This window comes from Alosa alosa, chromosome 6 (assembly GCF_017589495.1).
Source record: "Alosa alosa isolate M-15738 ecotype Scorff River chromosome 6, AALO_Geno_1.1, whole genome shotgun sequence".
Taxonomy (NCBI): Eukaryota; Metazoa; Chordata; class Actinopteri; order Clupeiformes; family Clupeidae; genus Alosa; species Alosa alosa.
In genome coordinates, this window is record NC_063194.1 from 8,967,881 (window position 1) to 8,990,127 (window position 22,247).

At 41.9% G+C, this 22,247-nt stretch overlaps 1 protein-coding gene across 1 annotated transcript in view; it reads right to left on the minus strand.

Annotated features, from left to right (window-relative positions):
- Positions 1-22,247, minus strand: part of si:dkey-11f4.7 (piezo-type mechanosensitive ion channel component 2) — a 37,648-nt gene that overhangs the window by 1,791 nt on the left and 13,610 nt on the right. Inside the window, exons 12-51 of the mRNA XM_048244930.1 lie at positions 21,898-22,161; positions 21,515-21,605; positions 20,823-21,004; positions 20,411-20,559; positions 19,893-20,060; positions 19,654-19,695; positions 19,422-19,499; positions 19,186-19,286; positions 18,904-19,067; positions 17,756-17,932; positions 17,471-17,617; positions 17,149-17,349; positions 16,808-17,012; positions 13,884-13,985; positions 13,479-13,644; positions 12,896-13,139; positions 12,683-12,779; positions 11,714-11,873; positions 11,495-11,584; positions 11,230-11,300; positions 10,992-11,051; positions 9,488-9,600; positions 9,115-9,235; positions 8,415-8,480; positions 8,000-8,166; positions 7,523-7,719; positions 7,085-7,246; positions 6,263-6,796; positions 5,413-5,671; positions 4,916-5,104; positions 4,442-4,679; positions 3,763-3,895; positions 3,302-3,449; positions 2,672-2,886; positions 2,233-2,391; positions 1,861-2,008; positions 1,359-1,547; positions 717-809; positions 280-449; positions 62-178 (exon numbers count right to left, since the gene is read on the minus strand). Coding sequence (XP_048100887.1) covers positions 62-178; positions 280-449; positions 717-809; positions 1,359-1,547; positions 1,861-2,008; positions 2,233-2,391; positions 2,672-2,886; positions 3,302-3,449; positions 3,763-3,895; positions 4,442-4,679; positions 4,916-5,104; positions 5,413-5,671; positions 6,263-6,796; positions 7,085-7,246; positions 7,523-7,719; positions 8,000-8,166; positions 8,415-8,480; positions 9,115-9,235; positions 9,488-9,600; positions 10,992-11,051; positions 11,230-11,300; positions 11,495-11,584; positions 11,714-11,873; positions 12,683-12,779; positions 12,896-13,139; positions 13,479-13,644; positions 13,884-13,985; positions 16,808-17,012; positions 17,149-17,349; positions 17,471-17,617; positions 17,756-17,932; positions 18,904-19,067; positions 19,186-19,286; positions 19,422-19,499; positions 19,654-19,695; positions 19,893-20,060; positions 20,411-20,559; positions 20,823-21,004; positions 21,515-21,605; positions 21,898-22,161 — 6,377 coding nt within the window. The remainder of the gene's footprint in view (positions 1-61; positions 179-279; positions 450-716; positions 810-1,358; positions 1,548-1,860; positions 2,009-2,232; positions 2,392-2,671; positions 2,887-3,301; positions 3,450-3,762; positions 3,896-4,441; positions 4,680-4,915; positions 5,105-5,412; positions 5,672-6,262; positions 6,797-7,084; positions 7,247-7,522; positions 7,720-7,999; positions 8,167-8,414; positions 8,481-9,114; positions 9,236-9,487; positions 9,601-10,991; positions 11,052-11,229; positions 11,301-11,494; positions 11,585-11,713; positions 11,874-12,682; positions 12,780-12,895; positions 13,140-13,478; positions 13,645-13,883; positions 13,986-16,807; positions 17,013-17,148; positions 17,350-17,470; positions 17,618-17,755; positions 17,933-18,903; positions 19,068-19,185; positions 19,287-19,421; positions 19,500-19,653; positions 19,696-19,892; positions 20,061-20,410; positions 20,560-20,822; positions 21,005-21,514; positions 21,606-21,897; positions 22,162-22,247) is intronic.

The following is a 22,247-nucleotide window of genomic DNA, read 5'->3' on the forward strand; positions in this document are numbered from 1 at the left end:
ATCAGTAATGCATCGTGTGTGTGTGTGTGTGTGTATGTGTTATGTTTGTAAAGACACGCACACAACATTGCTGTGATTCCCTTTCAACATCTTGACAATCTCATCTCTCAGACTGTTGTCCTCATATTTGACTGTATATTCACCCACGGTCTCAACATTCATGGAAAGGCTGGCATTCCTGTTGTCATAAACACATGTATTAACCCCCTCACAGTCAAGTCCAGCATGCTATGACAAAGCCTAAGAGTGTGTGTGATGTGTGCTTGTGGTGGTCTATACCGTAATAACATCCAACGCAGTGTGATGTAAATATGTGTGGAGTTGCTCAGCTCGTGGATCATGGCATCTCTACTGGCTGGACTGATGCTCCACTGGAGACTAGCATCACTCTTTATCTGTGCCACCACAATGTCCTCAGGCATGTAGCCCACCAAGAACTGCATTGCAGACTGTGGGAGTGTGGAGGCAGTCAGAATAACACAGCAAATACAATATGAAAATGCAAAATGAATGTAATAAGTCCTGCAATGGAGATATAGATGCAGAGACAAATAGTGAAAGAAACTAACAGAACTATGGTTGCGTCATAACCTATATAGTTATAGAGTATATTCAATGTAATAGGAGTCTTACAACATGCAATTGGTGTGATGACTTTGTGAGTATCTAAACTGGAGTGAGCTGCTTTATTTTGTGCAAAACGTTGGCCTGATTACCGGATAAGTGGCGTAATTGTTGGTCAGTCGGTTATAAGCAGCTCCTGAATACGGTATTAAATTCTGTTCCTGGGCAGTCATGGAGAACAGAGGCTGGAGGAGAAAAGGTATGAATTAGTGTACACAAAGAATATTTGGGCAGCCGTGGCCGTTAGGGCTTCGGGCTTGTAACCGAAGGGTTGCCGGTTCGATTCCCGACCAGTAGGAAAATCAAAGATCCTTGATTACTCCGCTTTAACCCTCTCTGGGAAAATTGTGGGCGGGGGAATGGTTGAGCACTGCAATCCACGGCTGAAGTGCCCTTGAGCAAGGCACCTTGGCCATTACCCCTCACTGCTCCCCGAGCGCCGCTGTAGCAGGCAGCTCACTGCGTTGGGATTAGTGTGTGCTTCACCTCACTGTGTGTTCACTGTTAAATACATAGTATTTAAACAAAAACAAATTCTATAATGCAATATGCTACAATAAAATGCATGTCACATGCACACATACACTTAATTTGATAATTTGTGGGTGTAACGTATGATTTGTCGTATGATGAGTCATAAATACTGCTCAAATGAAATGTCATGATTCCTGAGCATGACTACAGAGATAAACAAACAGAAAGCAAACTGGAAGATGCCATGAGAGTGTAACTACCTCATATCCTGCAATACTGAGCTGAATGGAGACACCTAAGGGCTGATTGGTGACTCCAGCCACAGATTTCACCAATGACATGAAGAGTAGAGGGAACCACACTATACTGATCAGAGTAAAAATGACGAATCCTCCCATGCCATACTTCACCAAGCTCTTCTTCTTCTGACCAGGAACATGTGGATATTTCTGAAATGTCACACACGAGACTTACTGAGTCACAGGCAACCTGTGCAACAGACTGAAAACCTACAGTATGTTTAGTGAAGTGAATGGCATTTGCAGGCTCATTTAAGAAATCCTTTAAAGTCCCTGTAAACCAAAAATAAACATGTGCACACGTAAACATTTGTAAATAGGGTGTTATTAACCACATACATCGAGAAGTGTGTAAAATTAGGCTTCCAATCATTACACAATTCAATACCACACAGTTCACAGTCCTTGCACATGTTTTTTCGGGAGTATTTTCCTGCCAGTTTACAGCTGTAGACACACAAACCTTCTCTGACTCCCTCCAGCACTTGAGGATAAAGATGTTGGCATAGATGTCCTCCACACAGATCCAGCTGGACAGGCTGAGGGTCGTGTCTGTCCAGACCCAGTCCATTACAGCACGCAGCTCAGTTAGGAAAGGAACCATCCGGAACCTAAGGATGACAGCAGATTAAAAAAAATACTTTCTTTTTTCTTAATCGTCTTTTTTCAAGTTGATGGAATAAAACAGCCACCTTAATCAGCAATCTTATACAGAGTATACTTAAGACAGTAAACAGGGGATTCAGACAGCAATGGCAAGCATGGACATTTAAAAAGCAGGATGGACATTTATTTAATCAGGTATGAATCAGTGTATTGCTGTGCACATGCTTACCCTTGGAAAAGGAAGAGGTTTAGGTAGTTGTAGTTTTTAGTGAGAAAGTTCCCCAGAACTCTGTTCGGGTACCCACACTTGATCTGATAGGCAGACAGGCCAAAGTAGATGCACTTGACAAAATACCACAGCTGGGCAACAAAGTTACTATTGAATCTCCTAGGGGGAAAAATAAAAAAACAGAACTTGGGATGTAGAACAATTTTATCCATCTTGCGCATTGTTGTTCAGTGTTCATAACATTGATACAATGGTGTGTGTGTGTGTGTGTGTGTGTATGCGCTCAGTTCCAGAACTAACTAATGATTCTTTTTTCCGACTGTGGTTGCTAAACAACAACTAGGTGAGTAAAATTGGGATAAATTCTTCCGAATATGTATGAATGTACTCATATTGTAAAGTGCCGCTCTATGTGTATAGAGACATGAGAATTCCTGACCGTTCGGTCACTCCAGGTAGGATGAAGAACATCCAGAAGTGGATCCCAAACACCAGCAAAACCTGGAAAACACACTTTCCGAAAAGGGTCTTGCGGAGGTACAGCGCCCGATCCACCACCATGGTTCCAAACTGGATGAGTAGCATCACCAAGAAGGCCTCTGGGACCTGGTCCTCTGATAATGACTCTGTGATGTCCGCTGCTGCACTGTGTTTCTACACCCACGCACACATACAAAAGAGAACCCTCAACCTACCAAAGGAGGAAATCTATAGTACCAACCAAAGATTTTACAGCTGACATGTAGGCTTCAAGAATAAATAATATAAAAATGTCAGGATACAGGCATAGGATTCCTACAGTAATAAGCTTCTATGATCACACTTGAGCTTGCAAAAATGGCCGCCATACAACAAACTTTTACAACAAACTCATTCCCAACATATTTTCTGGCCAGTGATCAATCTTATGTGTAGCGCTCAGGAATCTTTGGTGTGAACAGGGACCACAGGCCATAAAACACTCAACTCTCAGTGTCCATGACTGTTCAAAGCCTTATGTTTAATGTTTTTTCCCTCATCAAGTTCGTTATTCAGAAAATGTTACCTTTACCAAATGATATGTACTTACCCCAAAAGCCCCGTAGCCAAAAATGATGACTATGAAATTGACGACATCAATCAAGAACATCAGGGCATATACATCACACACAGGACTGTACTCAGGATGGATGATGTCATAGAAGAACTGTCTGATGGGTAAGTAGATGTGTAGGCCACTGAGAGGAGAGAGTGTGGGGAAGACAGGAGTGAAGAGAAGACTGAGACAATAACACTCTTCCTTGTAATGTCTGACAGCAAGAAAAAAAACTGACTCTAGCAACAGGGCTACACAGGGTCCACAATTGAAGCCACTATCAGGTCTGGTGTAGCCAGTTCCATTGAATAAAGTGGAATCTAATTGTTGCAACAGATAGAACACTTCAGGTACATGCCTGGTGTAGCCTGCCTATAAGACTCAGAGTTATAAATGATAACATCTCTACATATGAAGCAAATAGTCACAATACAAGTGTCTGCATGCAAACTTACACCTCAATGAGGGCAGCTTTGACCACCAGAGCCCTCTCTCTGATGTGCTGACGGATCCTCTGTTTGCGGGTCAGCTGCACTTTGGGAACTTGCCTCTTCTTCTTAGACTTGCGCTTCTTTGGCTTTTGACCATCTGCAGAACCAACGACAAATGAAGAGTTTAGAAGCATGATAACGATGGTAAGTGAATGCTCTCTAAACATAGTATACGTGAATCAAATAATTTTGCTTCAAAACCCACTAAATACCACTCTCTTCCTGATCTGAAATATCAATTTGAAGGCAAAACCCTATAGGAGCCTGATAAAAAAAATTGCTCATTTAAAAGAAAAGTGGTCAGACGGATTTAGAGGGTTTTGCATTTGAACTCTTCAAAATCATTTCCCATGTGAGGAAAACCATGACATTCCCTGATGATGACACTTAACACCTGCATTTGTAGGATTTTGTAATAATTGTTAGTATTTGATTGATACTTTTTGATTTTTTCACAGACTATTCATAATTTCTAGCCTATATAAGCGTACCTTGCATGGGGTAGATTGTTCTAGTCAGAGGACCATAAATATTTGTGCATGCATCTTACTGAAAAGTGATATTTGATTATCTGGGGGGGCTGCTGTTTGCATGCCTACAAACCCCCAACCAACATTTCTTTAGAGTGTAACTCCGTACACACCTGGCTGCTCTGAGCTTTGGCTTCGCCCCAATCTGTTGAACAAGGAGGAAGTGGTGGACGCCTGCAGGGGCAGAAAGGGTAGCCGTCTCCGAGGGGCCAGGGCATCTTCACCCCCCCTTCCTCCTCCTCCTCCTCCTCCTCCTCCTCCTGCATTCATCTTTTTCTTTTCAGTTTTCTTCTTCATCTTCTTAAAGAAGTCAGGCATCTCCACCTCTTTGTTGTCCCATAAACCATGGCACTGTTGACAGGTAAGCCAAAGTTAGCCTAAATAATCTTCTATGCTCATAAATCAAAATTATACTACCATAGAATATGTTAAGTACAATACAGTTATATTTTTAACTAATGTAGTGTTCACATACTTTAAGTCGCTTTGGACAAAAGCATGGTATGCCAAATACCATGAATAGAAACATAAACAATATTAAATAATCCCTATCATAGTATTTCTTGAGTAGAGAGTGGTAAGTGTGCCTTGAGAATTGAACGATGGAAGAAAAGTGCCAGAAGTTGCAGCAGGTCAAATAACACATAGCCATCCTTCTTCTCCACACCAACGATGTTGGGCACTGCAAATGGACGATCAGCATTGATGCCACGGTAAGCCGATGTAGTCCATGGAAAAAAACCAAACTGGAAAAAATACTTCACCAACACGATGAGCTGAGAAGACAGGAATAGCTTGTCAAACAACAAACAATTACATTCACAATTACAGTACTCCTTTAAAGTACTCCTTCCTGTCACCTGATGACCTAAAAGACTGGACTAAAGCTTTTGTGCAGATGATGGTGGAAGCTAACCTCTGTGTAGATGATGGTGGAAGCTAACCTCTGTGTAGATGATGGTGGAAGCTAACTTTTGTGTAGATGATGGTGGAAGCTAACCTCTGTGTAGATGATGGTGGAAGCTAACATTTGTGTAGATGATGGTGGAAGCTAACCTCTGTGTAGATTATGGTGGAAGCTAACCTCTGTGTAGATGATGGCGGTCATCCAGAAGCGTTTGGTGGGCCGTGGGACGGACATCATGGCCCAGAGGAAGATGAGGATGGGCAGCACCAGGGAAAAGATTGCGGCCGACACCATGTGGTTCAGGATGATGACAAAATAGCACAGCATCTCCGACTGAGACACCATAGTGTTGTAGAGGGCGAACAGCAACCTCAGGGGCCGGGGGAGAACTTGGTAGAACTTGTCGGACTCCTCAATCTCTGGGTTTTGGAACATACTACAGAACAAAACAAACAACACCCATGCCCATAGGCATTACTAACGGTCACGTTATTAAATTTCAAAATGACACAGTTGTAAACTGATTGCAGAATAGTAAAGCAATTGATTACTACCTACTACCTTATTTGACCTTCATGTCCTTAGGGAGGCTCTGGCCATTTTGGACTGTGTTGACCACCCCCTCTATAGTTTTTGTGCTTCTACCCTCAGGTAGAAGGTATAGAGTTCCCACCCATAGGACTAAACATTACCAATTCACCTTTGTATGTACTGCCATTGAGCTGAATTTGCTCAAATGATGTTACTATTCTGCTCCTCTTGCACACTGGACTTCTGGACTATTGCTTATCTTCTCCATGGAGTGATCTTGCACTGTATTTTATTTAATGTACTGGTCCTTGTCTATCTTTGTTGTAATGCTGTCTTCATTGCTATTTATTAACTTGTGTGTGTTGTGTCGTTGGTTGTGTGTTTCTTAACCCCTGACTGCAACTTAATTCCCCCCCGTGGGATAATACACTTGACTTGACTTGACTTGACTTGACTTGTGGTGCAGTAACAGTGCAAAGCTGTGAAGGGACCTAACTCATTAAGCAGCAGCTCACTGGCTGTCAGGGCTCGTGTCTGTTCACTCAGGGGAGCAGGCTCTGGGGTGGCTTCACCCGGGTCCTCCTCTGACTTTTTGTCACACGACTCCAGGTACTGCACGGTCTCTTGTGCATGCTCCTCAAGTTCCTCATCGATCTCCTCTTCAGTCTCACTTCCTTCAACAGCCTCACTCTCTCCAGAAGCATCCTTCTCTTCAACAGCATCACTCTCTTCAATAGCACCATCCTCTTCAACAGCATCACTCTCTTCAACAGCATCACTCTCTTCAACAGCATCACTCTCTTCAATAGCACCATCATCTTCAACAGCATCAGTCTCTTCAATAGCATTCCTCTCTTCAATAGCACCATCATCTTCAACAGCATCAGTCTCTTCAACAGCATCACTCTCTTCAATAGCACCATCCTCTTCAACAGCATCACTCTCTTCAACAGCATCACTCTCTTCAATAGCACCATCATCTTCAACAGCATCAGTCTCTTCAATAGCATTCCTCTCTCCATCTACAACACTGACAGTAAGACAGGGAAGAAAGAAAGGGAACAGAGACAGGAACACAGATAGAAAGATACAGCGTGAGTGTGAGCGGATAGTTGAACTGCCTACTACCCACTAGCTAACTAACAACAGACAATGACCATGCCTATTATTAACAATCACATGACCAATTATCAAAATTAGACAGTTGTAAACCGGCCGCAGAATGATGACACAGTTGATTCATTTATTTAATTCAGTCAGTCACAGTCCTTTAATAATTACCAACACCTGTACTGAAGACATTTGAAGGAGGTCTTACGCTGGAGGAGGCTCGTCGCTGTCAAAAGAGCTCAGGTCTATGCGAGCTGATTTGAGGAGCTTGCGGCGGAGCTCCAGACCAGTGTTCGGTGGTGGAGGCGGCGCGTCCAGATCCTCCAGCGTGGGCTGCCGAGAGCCCAGCAATGTGTCATCAGTGAGACAGCTGAACAACAGAGACAGAGAGGAGAGAGAGACAGGAAGGACCATTAAACATCACAGGGCTATTCAAACTGAAATGAAAAGTTGGGAATTTGAGTGCATATCTGACTCTAATAAGGTAGAGGAATGAAAGAAAGTAAGTCGGAACAAATAAATCAGGGTTTAGTGATGACTGTGAATGGTGTAACTAGCTAGGTTTACATCCAACTTTACATTTGAAATCGGATATTGTTTGTGTGTGTGTGTGTGTGTGGGTGCGCTTGTGTGTGTGTGTGCAAACCTGGATACGCTGCTACCCCAGGAGAATTTTGAGCCGACACTCTGGAGTTTTTTGTACCCTCGGGGTGAGTGGGGCAGGGGTGGAGAGGAGGCGGGAGATCCCAGCTCCTCATCCTGGTCCAGCGACGCCTGCGTGTTCTGGCGGGACATCCAGTTCTGGTAGTACTGCCTGATGCTCTCGTGCGTCACCTTCCTCCCCTGTCATCAGCCAAAGCCACACAACACATGGGAGAATGCCTTTTGAATTATGATCCAATTTACATTACTGACCTAATTATGATAACAACTTTGAGACTTAATCGTGATTGTAAGATGTCTCAAAGATGCCTTTAAATTCCCACTACATGCCTGTTAATATTGTGTTGTTAATTAGGTACCTAGTTTTAGGTATGATCTGTCAAAGTTATGTATTTAAAAAGTGTCAATCCTTAATTCTCAAGTGAATACAATGTGTATGTAGCAATGTCACCCACTGTACCTTATTTTGCTGTTGGCTCAGTAGGGCCCGCTCATGATTCAGGACTCGAGAAATGTCCAGGTTGTCCTTACAGAAAGAGTGGAGTCCTCCTGTGAGGTCATCGATGAGGGACAGGAGGAAGACCCAAACTAATGTCAAGGAGCTGATGATCCGCTGGAATATGTTCTCTAGGGGGAGCAAAAACATTTCTTCTTTATAGTGGGGCTGTGTTCTCACATATATTTTACAAAAGAAGCAGCAGTGCAGACAAAATAATACAACTTCGCAAGTTCGCTACACTTTGCAAACTGCAACAAAACAAATTATAAATGAATGTTTCAGTCAAAGGTAAAAAAAACCCCTAATTGGCAGGCTATGGTAAATCAAAACAAGAAACAGAAAAGTAGCATGTGCATCAGGTGACAGCAACACACACCTGCTTCCTCCTCTTCCTCTTCATCCTCCTCCAGTTCATCTTCACTTGACTCAACTCTCTCCAGTCCTGAAGTCAGAGGTGAAAAGTGTTGATAACCAGCATATTAAGGTAAGGTAAGGCAAGGTTACTTTATTTATACCCGAGGGTAGATTTGGTTTGCAGTAGAGTGAGTCGGCTGCTTCCACACACACAGACAACAGTTAGGACAACAATAGAGACAGTGACATGACGGGGACAACAGTGCCTCAAACTGAGAAGCATGGATACAGATATACAAAAGGTATTAGCAATTTTTAAAAATATATTGAAACCAATCTTACTGCTAGCTCAACTCACAGAGTCAGTCACTGTGCACAGTCTAGTTTGTGATATGTGCAATTCTTTAAAGCATTTATAAGAGAAGAACACAAGATTATCAAGCTTCCACCAATTCTCCTTAGCTGACGTGCTGTCATTGGCTACTCTCATGTAATAGTATGAAACTGAGATTTGATATCAATATATTAAGAAAACTATCAAACGAGAAGACCTGAGACTAAAGTGGAATATTCTAGGCTGAGGGAATAACAGACCTAAACCTTGTTCACATGGATAATATCCTTTGAAATGATTTACCACATACATAAATTCCTATTTATATAATGATTTCAACAAATCATTACACATTGTAAATTATGAACTACTTGAAAATCTTCCAAACCTTTCTGCTTCTGTAGTTCTCTTCGGGCTCGCCGCCTCTCCTCTCTCTTCAGATTGGACTCTTCTTTCTTGTGGCCCTTCAGAGCAGATTTTGCACCAGCCACCCACACCTTATATGCAAGCTGAACACAGATCACATGTGGTCATGATGTAGCAATTTTAGGAAAGACAAGCCGTCTACTTAAAGCTTATTGGGCAACATTACAAAAGAACCACTGCTTGGACAAAACAACTACAATTGTTTACGTGCTTTTGTTAGAAATTAATCCCTTATGTGAGCTGTCCATTGCAGACTTTTGACAATTATGTAGGCTGACAATTGACTATACAGTATACACATAAAGTGGCAGTATAGAAGCTGAGCTTGTCTCGACCTGGAAAGCTGACTTTTTCTTAGGAGGTGTGTCCTCCTCTGTCTGGTCCTGTGGCTCCTCCTCCTCTACTTCACTGTCGCTCTCAAACAGCTGATAGCCACAGGAATCTCCAACTGCAGCATATACACAGACAGACACACCCACACACACACACACACACATGCGCAGAGTCACACCAACACCCATGAATGCACGCACACACAGAGAAGTTTTAGGATAGTGTTCCAACTGTATTACGTATTAAGTATAACACTAATTTGACTAATTACATGGATTAAGCCTATTAGTCTTAGGGCCCTATCATGACATTCTAAAGTGCATCGTCACTCGTCAAAAGTCTATTCAAATTTAGTAGGATGTCTAGTTCACATTGGGAGGGGTTTCGTTATCAAAAGTGGAGCGCATGGTGCAACAAGGTGTTCCTAGGTTTTTTAATCAGTCATATGGGTGTGTTTGGGGCGTAACATCATTTTTAAACCAATGAGCATGACATCTGTCATTCCCTTTAACGGCGCAAAGCGTGATATGTCAAATAAATGCATCGGTATTTTGGCATTCAACGGCGCATTTGAAGGAGGCTGCTTGCGAGACCGTATGGAATAGTCATTCTTAAACCATGCTTTTCTAGCATAGCCTTCACACATTTGCAGTCGTCTATTATTTGAACTCATTGGCAAAGTGAAACTAACTTCACCAAGGAGTCAGTCAACGACAAGACAGTTATATGCAGTTACTTTCACTATTGACTGACAGTGGGTTACCACCGAAAACATAGGCTGGAAAAAGCAACACTTACCCTAATGTTGCTCTAATGACTGAATAAAACAACATTTATCCTGCAGAGGAGTTGCTTATATCTCGTGACAGTGCGTCTTCAGCTGTGCACCATACGTGTCTCTCGCCTCTCCCCTAATCACTTTTAACCATCATTACCAATTTGCAAATGATGGTGAATAACTACTCATCATGAGATGTAATATCTTTATTCTAATTATGTTTCCCATTGTAATCGTGCAATTTGTAATGCTTTGCATGGACGTGCGCTGGTGTGCGTTCATGAATGATAGAAGGATGGTGCGTGCACCTGCCAATATGACTGTTGATATGCACTCTTAAAATAGCATATGAACAACTCGCCATTGACTTCTGACCAGGTTTAGGTGGTGTATGATAGCGATTTTTAGACAACGCGCCAGGCCCCTCCCTAGGTTGTTAATTGCCACACCCCTGGGCGCAATGTTTAAAAAATAAACGTGCAAAATACCGAATTAAACTTTGCGTGGGTGGAAAACGAGCTTTACCCCATGTGCTGGTGTCCAAAATACAGCCCTTAAACTTCAATGAATCTTTTAGTCTAGGACTACCGGTAAGCTTAATCCAAGTATGGGAAACTGACTGTAAATGCCTCTTTGTAAGTTACATTATGAGGACAGGGACTAGGGAAAATGGCTGGTCTTAGATGTCATCTTTGATCTCTTTGGGGGCATCTGATTGAAGTACTCACCACCAGGTTGAGAAACCCAAGGTCTCGCCCATTTCCCACTATCGTTGTCTTGGAGATTCCCTGGAGATCATATCATCATTGTGATTATTATCTGTCTAAGATTATTTATCTTATTAACCAATACAATTTACACAAATATATGAATTCAGATGACAGTCATAGTTTTTACTGTCTTCAAAGTTTAATGTGAAAGTGTCATTTGTTTCAATTCAAAGTCTAGTCTCTGTGTTTGTCAAACCTTTGGGTTCTAGGTTTGTTGACATCTCCTTCGGTGGACGACTTTTCTGTTTGGATTTGATTTTCTCCATGCTATGCGATAGTGGAAGCATACCATTACTGATCAACAAACAATACTATGATGACAGCTGTTAGTATAGTAATACAGTGTATATGCAGTCTGACAGAACTGCATTATGGGATGCTACAAGTGGTCTTATTCATGAACCTAACAATGACTCAGTGACCTATCAACACACTGGGATATGTAGTTTATAGTCTCTTACTCTTTCTTTAGGGCCTCCACAGATTTCTTCTCCATCTCCAGTCGGGCTGCCACACGTTTCTTCACTTTTGCTTCAAAAAGCTCAGCACCCCTTAGAAGAAGAGAAGAAGATTGGCAGCCTAAAACAACAGTATACAGTATCTGCCATCTCAGAAGTTCTAACATGTCATAACTGCAATTACCTAAAGGTGGGGATCATTAAGATGAGTGTTATAGTTACCTGGAGGCAAGGATTTTAGAAGCTTTGAGGTCAGAAACCACGTAGAGGAAATAGTAACTTTGGAAGATTCTCCTCTGGACCAGAAGGACAGTGAAACATATTGCGTCCCATACAATCCCTGCTTCTCCTTCTGGTAGTTCACACTCATCATCTGGGGCAGCTGAAGACACACACACATGCATACAGCATGATAATGTAACAGGGACAATAAACACATTGTATTTTGTTAGTAAAACATGAGGTGTTCATAGGAAAAAGGAAGTTTCTGTGGTTAATGCAGCTTCAATCTTTATTCCAATAAAAAGCAATAATGGAAACACGTGAGACATGTAGACTGAACCTTCATGAGTGACTTGATGAGACTTGATGTTTCAAAAGTCCCTCCTACACTCAAAATGTTGCTAATACCATGGTCTGGTCACATTTTGGTCTGTATGATAATTAAATCTCCACCTTGATTGGGATGGTTCTCAGAGGCCTTCCCCCATACCGATTCTGCAAATGTTAGGGTTTCTCACACCCGAGTTCCTTCCTGGCCCCAAGTGAGGCAATAGCATGGACTTTTGAGTGTTGTATTGATAAGTTCACCATGTGGGACATAAAGTAACATGATGTTCATAGACAGGGTAAACTGTAAAACATGTATTCAATTTGCATTCTTTTTCTATTCTATTCTATGTTTGGCCTTTTTGCCTTTATTGTGATAGGACAGTGAAGAGAGGACAAGGAAGCAAGTGGGAGAGGTATGGGGTAGGATCGGAAGATGACCAAGGCCATTCGAACTCGGGTCCCTGTGGGCACATAGACCCATAGCTACTTACGCCACAGCACCCTCCTTCACCACACACACACACACACACACACACACACACACACACACACACATGTATTGTGATTCCTTGTTGTGATGTTGCGGTTGAAAACAGAGAGCAGGATGGCAAAAAAAAAGCCCAGGTAAGGCTAACTCACGGAGATCATAGCCTTTAATGGTGCAAAACATGCTAAAGGCCTGGATCAGCCAGCAGCCATTTTTCAGCAGGCTGCCAAGGTACACACAAGAGCCGAGCTGAAAGCACACACACACACAGAGACAGTCAGGTCAGAGAGAAACAGTTAGGCCTAAGTATGACTTAAGAGCCTAAAGAGTATATAAGAGAGCAAGACGACAACTTGCAGACATACAGACAGCAGGTTCTTGAGGCAGATGACCACGCATGTGTAAGCAATGAGCCAGTCCCACAGGCGAAGCACATAGCAGACCGGCTGCATCAACAGGGAACCTCCAAACAGCATGAAGTAGAAGCAGGCCAGCAGGTAGCCCAAACAGAACACGTTTATCCGTGTTGTCCCCGTGATGAAGATGAGACACAGCACCAGCCAGAAGAAGTAGCTGAACACAAACACTTTCACCATATCCAGGTAAGATCTGTAAAGACAGAGACACAATATTATACAGAATAATTTTATTTAATAAGGTAAATCCCATTGAGATAAAATCTAATTTTCAATAGAGGCCTGATTTTCATGAGGCTGAATTATTCATATTTTGCATTATAGTGGTCCTTGTGGACTGAGGCTGAATTGGACCTGTACAATTTACATTTATTCATTTAGCAGACGCTTTTAATGCTAGTGCTAGCAAAGAGGCAAAACCCCATGGGTATTAGGCACTAGCACCTGTCACTCACACATCTATTAACGTGTAGGGGAAGTGGTTTACTCTGAACACTGACTCACTTAATGTAGTAATGGCATACACATGTACCTGCAATGGAGGAAGTTGCTGACGGGCGTGTATTGGTTGAGGCTGCAGGAGTCCAGGGTGCGGCTGATCTCCACGTTCTCTCCAGCGAGCAGACGCACGGCAGCCCGGTTCTCCTCCTCAAACACCTGCCACTGCAGAGAGGCCACCAGCAAGAGGAGGTAGTCATCTGGACATGGGAGATAATAAAGAGTGAGGAAGGCACCACACAGGGGGAAGGAGATAGAGATGTAATGATATAAGAGGAAGAAAAATAAAGTGATGTGCACGTCATGAGCATTTTAACATCACAAATGATAAATTCAGGAAATTTCTAAATGTGCCTGGAAAGAGAACCTGTGACCATGTGCTGTAAAACAATGGAGACAGTGGTGTTTCTGTCAGGGTGATATGGAAATGTACACCTACAGAGGATGAAGGCAGGATCAGGTTGCATGGCATAGTCAGGAAGGTAGAGCCACTTGATCAGGTTGGAGGTGAGAGCACCTGCAGATGTCCTCCAAGGGTAGTCTGCCCAGAGGTACGGAGTCGCAGTATCACAGAGAGCACCGGACAGAGGTGGAAAAAGTATGAAAATATTGTACTCAAGTAAAAGTACCAATACCTTGATGAAATATTACTCAAGTACAAGTTCAAATACCAATCTGAAAATGTACTCAAGTAAAAGTAAAAAGTAGTTCATTTAAAATGTACTTTAAGTAAAAGTTACTTAGTTACTTTTTTTTTTTTTTTTTTTTTTTTGGGTGGGTACCAGAACAACCAGTTTTACCAAAGACTTTCTAATGAGGAGATACAGCACTCAAAAAATCCTCCATAGTAAGTATGGGGTCATAGTAATGTATGGGGCCAAACGCCAATATGGCAGTTGTCTACACATCATATGTCTACACATATCACAACCCTTCCGTGGCAAAACGTCGACATGTGACATTGAGCCAATCATGTGGTGTGTTGTAAAATACATTGAGCCAATCATGTGGTGTGCTGTGAAGACATCGTGCCAATCATCTGTTGTGATCTCGCTGCTGGAGCAAGATTGGTGTAGTGAAGCCTTACGCTCACGCATTTCTGCTGAAATAGATACACGATAAGTGTTGCAATATGGCCGCCGAGGGCCGCCGGAGTTCTCCTTTAAGTTTGAGCAGTAGTTGATTTTCAAAGTTAGTTGCACTCATCCTTGGGTCGCTTTGCAGTGAACCATAATCCAGCACAACTGAAAAGCCCCTCACAGGCAGCTGAGGCAGGCAGGCCAATATTGAGTTGCAGAGAGTTTTTTTTATATTTGGAAACGAGCAGAAGGTTCAGCAGATTAAAGGGCCGTGCTGGGGAAAGTGGGAAGTATAGGGCCCCAATGGAGGAGAGGGCCCGTGAAAAGTGGAATACAGGGGGCACAACATTTTCACCAGGCATTAGTAATAACTCAGGTAATCCACACATAAAAATTCCAAACAACTCCATAAGTAGAGTCATGTAATGAAGTGGAATAACAAAGGGGGAAAGTATTGAACACGCTAAGAAAAAGCACTAGGGCAAGGAAAGGGAAGGAACGAGCTGGAATCTGTATAGAGAGTAGTTATCCTTTCTATCTGTGCAAATTAATATAAGCTTGGTTAGTAGCCTAAATATTAATGGGCTAGGTTTTTCATTACCAAGGTGTCACACAAGAAACATTTCATGATGGATAAAAGCAAAAAGCTCTCCCAAGACCTTTGCAACCTTATTGTTGCAAAACATACATATCAATGAAACTGGTTACAAATGCATTTCAAAACATCAGAATCTTCCAGTAAGCAGCATGGGAGCCATTATCTGCAAGTGGAAGAAACATCACTGCATCATCAACCTGCCATGCACAGGATTCAAGCAATATTTCTGACCAGGGGAGTCAGAAGGATAGTCAATTCCAAGAGCCAAGAACCACTCGGAGAAAGCTCCAGAAAGACTTGAAGGCAGCCAATTCAATTAAATAGTTCTGGAAGTAACTAAAGATCAGGTTCACAAGAGGGACCCCTGGAATCTGTTTAGAACAATGGGCCAAAATCACTAATAAGTTTTGTCATATAGGAAATGTCTTGAAGCTGCCTTTACAAACAAAGGCTTTTCCACAAAGTATTGAAGAAATTTCAGTAGGCACCTAATACTTTTTTTCCTGTGTCATTCCACTTTAATACATAAAACTCTTATGTTTGTATTTTTTTATATGTGTGTTAATATAATGTGTGGTGAAAATTTCGAATAGACTCACTGGAAGTTTAGGCTAGTTACTGAAAAAAAAATTAAGCCGCTCAATACTTATTTCCACCATATATTTATTTTACCTGAATATTTTAACTACCAAATTAAATGTCAAAATGAATGTCAGACGAAATTTAAAAGTTTGACTGACTGGATTTTGTATACAAAACATAGTGAAAACGGTGTAAGGTCACTCTCACTCTCCCTTGCTAAAGAGCTAAATGGTTTAGTCCGCCTGCACGATTCATAAGGTAGTCTATCTTTTGTTTATTTAGTTGAGCATCGCTAGTAGTGGACCGCTAATTGTTTTGTTGCTGGTGCAATGTCTTTCTCCAAGAAAGCCAAGTCAGGTTACTAAAACAAAGGCCAAAAACAGGAAAAAAAAGAGAGACATCAAAATGAGGGGAACAACAACTGCTAATAAACTTCTTTCCAAAGAAAGGTGAGCACAAACGCCAAAACACCTAAATCCCATGGTGTTTGCTTAAATATCTCAGCAATCATTAGTGCTAAAATGAACTGAGACAACCGATTGGAATAGTGGAAAATACACTTTCATAGGTTAGGCTAATCTGATGCATCTCGTGATCCAGCTCCATCACTTTCAGAAAGACTGCATGGCGCCAGCTTGATTCATGTCCTGTTGTAGGCTACATGCTGATCATTATCACTAGGCTAGTGGTTTAGGGCGCGATTTTTTTTTCTCTCCCTTTCCGTTTTCGTCAGTCTTAACTTTTTTTTTTTTTACTCAAGTAACGGATGGGATTTTTTGATGTAGCTGGCACAATACTTCACTCAAAATGTAATCAAGTAAAATTTAAAATACCGATTTTATAAACTACTTAAAAAATACAAAATACACACAAAAACTACTCAATACAGTAACGTGAGTAAATGTATTTCGTTACTTTCCACCTCTGGCACCGGACACATGTCATTTCAGTCTTCAAGTTTAGTTTAACAAGTTATTTACAGTATCTTTAATTACACTGCTTTGCTAGGTGAGTTATGAACTGGAGTTATGAACTGGAGTGGTTTCTTAAGCACTTTTGTAAAATGTGGAGAAAGGTAAAGCTGTTGTTGAGATGCTCTCTTACCAAAGCAAAACGCTGGTGGGAATCCCACACACAGAAGATACTGCAGTATCATGAGGCTGGCAGTGAAGCAGCAATATTTAGGCCACACCTCTCCTATAGATTTCCTTCTTCGGTGAGACAGGACCAGTATTAGAGCAAACGAGTGCAGCAGAGCAAAAAAGTCCATTCTTTGGCCGATCACATTCACAGCAACCACAAAACACACCTGAAATAAAAATGCAGCAGAGACTACATAGGGTAAGATGTCATTTCTCGACTATATTGTCAAATAATTATCAGAATTGTAAAATTAAGTCCCAGTGAAGTTGCTTATTTGTGCTTTGTGACGTGATAACTTTCACCTCAAGGCCAAACTTGTAGAAGAAGTAGTTGATAAAGTACTTCAGACAGGGTAGAAGGCCGTGGTCTAGGTGCTGCCGAGTGATACCCTGGAAGATGGTGCCTGCCGGTGGGACTTTTAGGTCGTTAGAGAGACGGTAGTGAAGCTGATGCCGGTGGATGGTCACATCAAACACAAGCAAACCCAGCACCAGCAAGTGGTTCTACACACACATACGCACAAACACACACACACACAGAATAGAGCAGCCATTCAATGTTTTTTCAGAAGTTATAATAAATATACATATATTTTGTGTGTGTACATGCATGTGTCGTCGGTACCTGAAGACAAGGCAGAATACGATCTCCACACTTGTGTAGAGCCCCACACCATATAGCGGGGTCCACAGGTTCCACATACAAAATGGATTTGGTCAGCAGCTCTTCCAAGTTAGGGACAGACCAGCTGCCATTAACCGATACCAGCCCCTATAACCAAGAAAAACTTTACCAACATGGCTTCCCTAAATTTCTACCTCTACCAAAGGGAAGACATAAAGATGTTTGCAAAGGGATTGAGATCAGGATTAAAGATAACGACTGGTGAGGTGAGGTGAGGAGACTCACAGAGGTGCAGTTGGAGGAGTACTCCAGCGGTTTGATGACTTTGAGCTGATACATCATCTTGCACACCACCATCACGCACGCCCACACGGACGACACACTGGAGGCCAGCTGCCGGAGCTGGGGAAAGGGCAGGGCGAGTGTCCAGAACACCAGGAACACAAAGTTCATCAAGGACACCTGCACAGGGGAGAACGGGAGGGGATTTTGTATCCTTTTGCATCCTTGAGTATATGCCGTGCATTCAGAGGGTTTTCAAACCCTTTTAAGTTTTCCATGTTTGTTATGTTTCAGATTGATTAAAAAAGTAAATAGATTAAATACATTTTCTACACACAGACTGCTCCACAGTGACAAAGCAAAAACAGGGCTGGGAGACTAGTCAAGAAGGATGGAAAGATGGATGCCGAAAATATAAAGAAAGATGGATGAAAAATGTAAAGCAATCCTGAGTGTAGACCTGCTCAGGATCTTAGGCAGGGACAAAGGTTTACTTTTCAATGATAACAACGACCTGAAGCATACCACCAAGAAAACAACAGAACCGGCTTCACCGAAAACTCAGTGAAAGTCCAGGGTTTCCCAGCCAGAGTCTAGACCTGAAATCAATACAGCATCTCCCAAGTGACTTAAAAAAAAATGACTGGCTGTATAGTGATGCTCCCTATCCAATTTGGTCGAGTTTGAACGATTCTGCCAAGAAGAAAAAAGAAGAAAAAGAAAGCTGTGCCAAGCTTGTAGGATCATTCCCGAGAAGATTTGGGGCTTTTATAGTCTGTCAGAGGTGCTTTAACCAAGTACTAAGTGAATATGCATGGGATATTTCAATCTTTCATTTTTAATAAATTCACAAAACACTTTAAAACTGTCTTCTTTGTTATTGTAGAGTGTGTAGATTGATGAGAGAAAATCCAAATAATCCAATTGTGTATGTGTGTGTGTGTGGGGGGATGCCTATCGTGTATTATACTATATTGTACTGATACAACTTATCTCTACACACGCTGCAAAGTGGCTGAGACAGAGAGAGAGAAAGAGAGAGAGAGAAAGAGAGAAAGTAATGGGTGTGTATGTGTGTGTATGTGTGTGTGTGTGTGTGTGTGTGTGACTGAGTGAGTGAGTGAGTGAGTGAGTGAGTAAGAGAGTCTGACCTCCTGCAAGCTAACCCAGATGATCCCAGTGGAGAGGAGTTTAAGGCTGTGCAGTTCCAGCAGCCGCCAGCAGAGGGCCTGTGTCTTACGCAGGAGATAAATCGCCTGCAGGGTGAGCACACTGGCATGATCCACAACCAACAGCCATGTGTTCACAGGCATCTCTAAACACACACACACACACAAACACAAACACACACACACACAATCGTATCAAAACAAGTATACATATTTATAACATTCATACTTCCATACAAATACATGCGCACACAAAACACTCACCTTCTTCTTCATCTGTCTCCTCTTCTATATTCTCTGTAGAGGAGAGCATGTCCTTATCCAGGGTGGCATTACTCCCTCCACTTGTTTGTTCTTTTTTGAGTCTATGAAGCATTTTTTGTGTTACTCGTGATTTAGGCACAAACATACAGACAGCCCAGCTGCCGAGCCACTTCCAGCATGCTAACGACATGAAGGGTAAACAACATACCACACAAACTTTTAAATATGGGTCTTACCGCTGTTGGAGGTTTTCAAGAATATCCTTGATCCTGAATTTTTGAAAAAATAAAAATAATAAAATATTTAATGTGTAAAATGTATATTATCAAGCATTAGCATATCCTTTTGACAGCCTATAAAATAAGGTAGCCTAACCACCATAGTGTACTGGTTTATTCATGCTTCAAAAAGAAATTCAGCAGCCGGTATGCGATAATGGGAGTCATATAAAAACCATGCCACCCATACGTGTCAGAAATCACCGTCACTTTCTCTCTCAGTTCCTCCTCACTGAGGGAAAGGGGAAAAAAGAATGAGAGGATATGAGAAAACATGGAATCTACACAAGTATACAATCCTTTCAAATCAGTCAATATCAAGTCAAGATTTCCAGCTCAGTCAGTCATGGGACTGATAATTCAGTCATACATGGCTGACATTGATAAGTGAAGACTGTATGTGTGAGGTGTGTCTATGACGGTCATCACCTGGCGGATTTATCCTGGACAGAGATGTTCTCCAGGTCAGTGAGAGCGAGGAAATCAGAGTTGAAGTAGTGCAGCTGCAGGATGCAGGCCAGTAGGAAGACGGCTGGCAGCAGGATGCGTGCAAACAGCTCCACGGTGTCGTACTGCTCCAGACCCAGGTCACGCAGCCTGACCCAAAAACAAAGCTCAATCAGAAACATATCCCAACTCAAGCACGCCATTTATTTTTCATCTCACTTGTTTTTACAGCAGCTTTCTTCAGCAATGTCTGTATGACAACATACCATACTCTCAACAGAATTAGATTTTTTGATTTTAAAATGTTTAATTTTGGATTTAGATTTTTCTGCCATTTACTCAGAAATGGCATTTACTGGCATTGTCTCAGAACAGCAAAATCTACTAAATAAAACACATGCATTTTAAGAATATGTTTTGTTAGAGTGTTGTCCAAAACCCTGTGATTCTATGAAACAATGAGACTGAAATGGTCATCAGCATCAGTGCTGAACTCTCACCCCTCTTCTGACATTCCCATGACCTGTCTGAAGAGTCCAGACACGGTCTTAAACTGGTACATGTAGATCAGGATCAGCACGAACATGGAGTAGCCCACCACCACTGCCCAGAAGTATTTCAGTACGCGCCTCCACAAATCGTAGCGCACCTGCACCACCAAGTCAAATTTATTTATAAAGCACATTTAAACACAGCTTTCACTGACCAAAGTGCTGTACAAAAAAACCCAACAAATTATATTAAAAAATCAAATAAGTCAACAAATAAATACAGTATGAGACCTACAATAAACACACACTTAAAAATATGTTATTTCTTTGAGTTTATTCATGATATTAAAGATGACATCAACTCAACATCAACAGTAGGCCTGCAGAGAGTGTGTGTGAGAGGAGAGAGAGATGTTCTAACCTGATAAAGTACCACGCAGAAAAGGAAGAGGCCAATATAGAGGATCTTGTACACGGCCACCTTTCCAGAGAAACTGACCACAAAGAACATTGAGCAGCAGAGGAAGATCCAGTATTTGACCAGCGTTCCTTTCACAAGTCCTCCTAGAATGGACACCAGTCCAGAGGATTGACCCTCATCAGCTGCACACACATCAAGACATAACTTAAATTTGTATTTATGGACACATTTCATCACAGACAATTCTTTAGTTTTCTTTAGCTCCCTTTTGTCTTTAATTCTGCTTACTATATATGTCACTATTTAGTACTGAGTATTGAGTGAGATAGACTTAGTATTTGAGACAATAAAACTGAAATCATACTAATGTGTATTTAATATTGAACTCACGCTCACAGCACAAGGAACTAAAGTGAAAGTGTTTTTGTAGCACAGCAGGTAAAGCAACTGGTAAAGGAAAGTGCTAGCTCCACCAAGGTCATGAGTTCAACACACATACATTAGCTACTGCATCCACTGCATATCCATGCAGTGAAGTGCTTAAGATAAAAGCACTTGCTGTATGATGACATGGAAAATGATTGTCCTGATAGTTTCCTTTTACACCCAGCCCCCCACCCCACCCCTTTTTTTATCCGGCTGCATTACATCACATTTTACAATGGAAGAGTTGTCACATGTTTCAGTTTTACCATCCACACTTTTATGCTTCAGCTTGCTGTCTTCCTCTTTTTCCCTTAGCTGTTGACGCAGCAGCAACCAGAAGCTGAAGGTATACATCACCTTTGGACACATGTTATGTTATGTGTTGAGTACATAAGGCAATCACACATTCTGGAAATGTAAACTTCAAATTGAAGACATGGGGACAGAGGTATCCTGAGAGCTATAAATGTGTGTTTTCCAATGAAAAATATCATAAAGCAAATTTAACAAAGACATCTTCCATATTTGATTCAGGTACACAGATTAGATAAACTCTCACTCTCATATGATCACTGTACTATATAACTTTAATATTTTTTAAGAACAATTTTAACTATTTTATTTCTGTGAGTTGTGGTTACTGACTCACCTTTACACTCAGGTGAACACACGGAGCCTCGTAACCATAGAGATCAAAGTCAATAAGCACTGCTTTGGGCACCCTGGGGAAAAGCTCTTCTCTCTTCAACCTAAAGCCACTGATGAAGCTGGCCACAAGAAGCGTGGTGCCATAGACAGCCAGGAAAGGTGCACTGAGCATGGCGTAGTAGCGGCGGTCCCTCATCATCCAGATCACACAGGACCATACCAGCAGGGCAAACCCCAGCCAGGAGGTGTAGGTGATGCTCCATACCTAAACACAACCAGAGACATGATGCTTATCACAACAGTGTGCTCATCCAGAACAATCTCTCTCTCTCTCTCTCTCTCTCTCTCTCT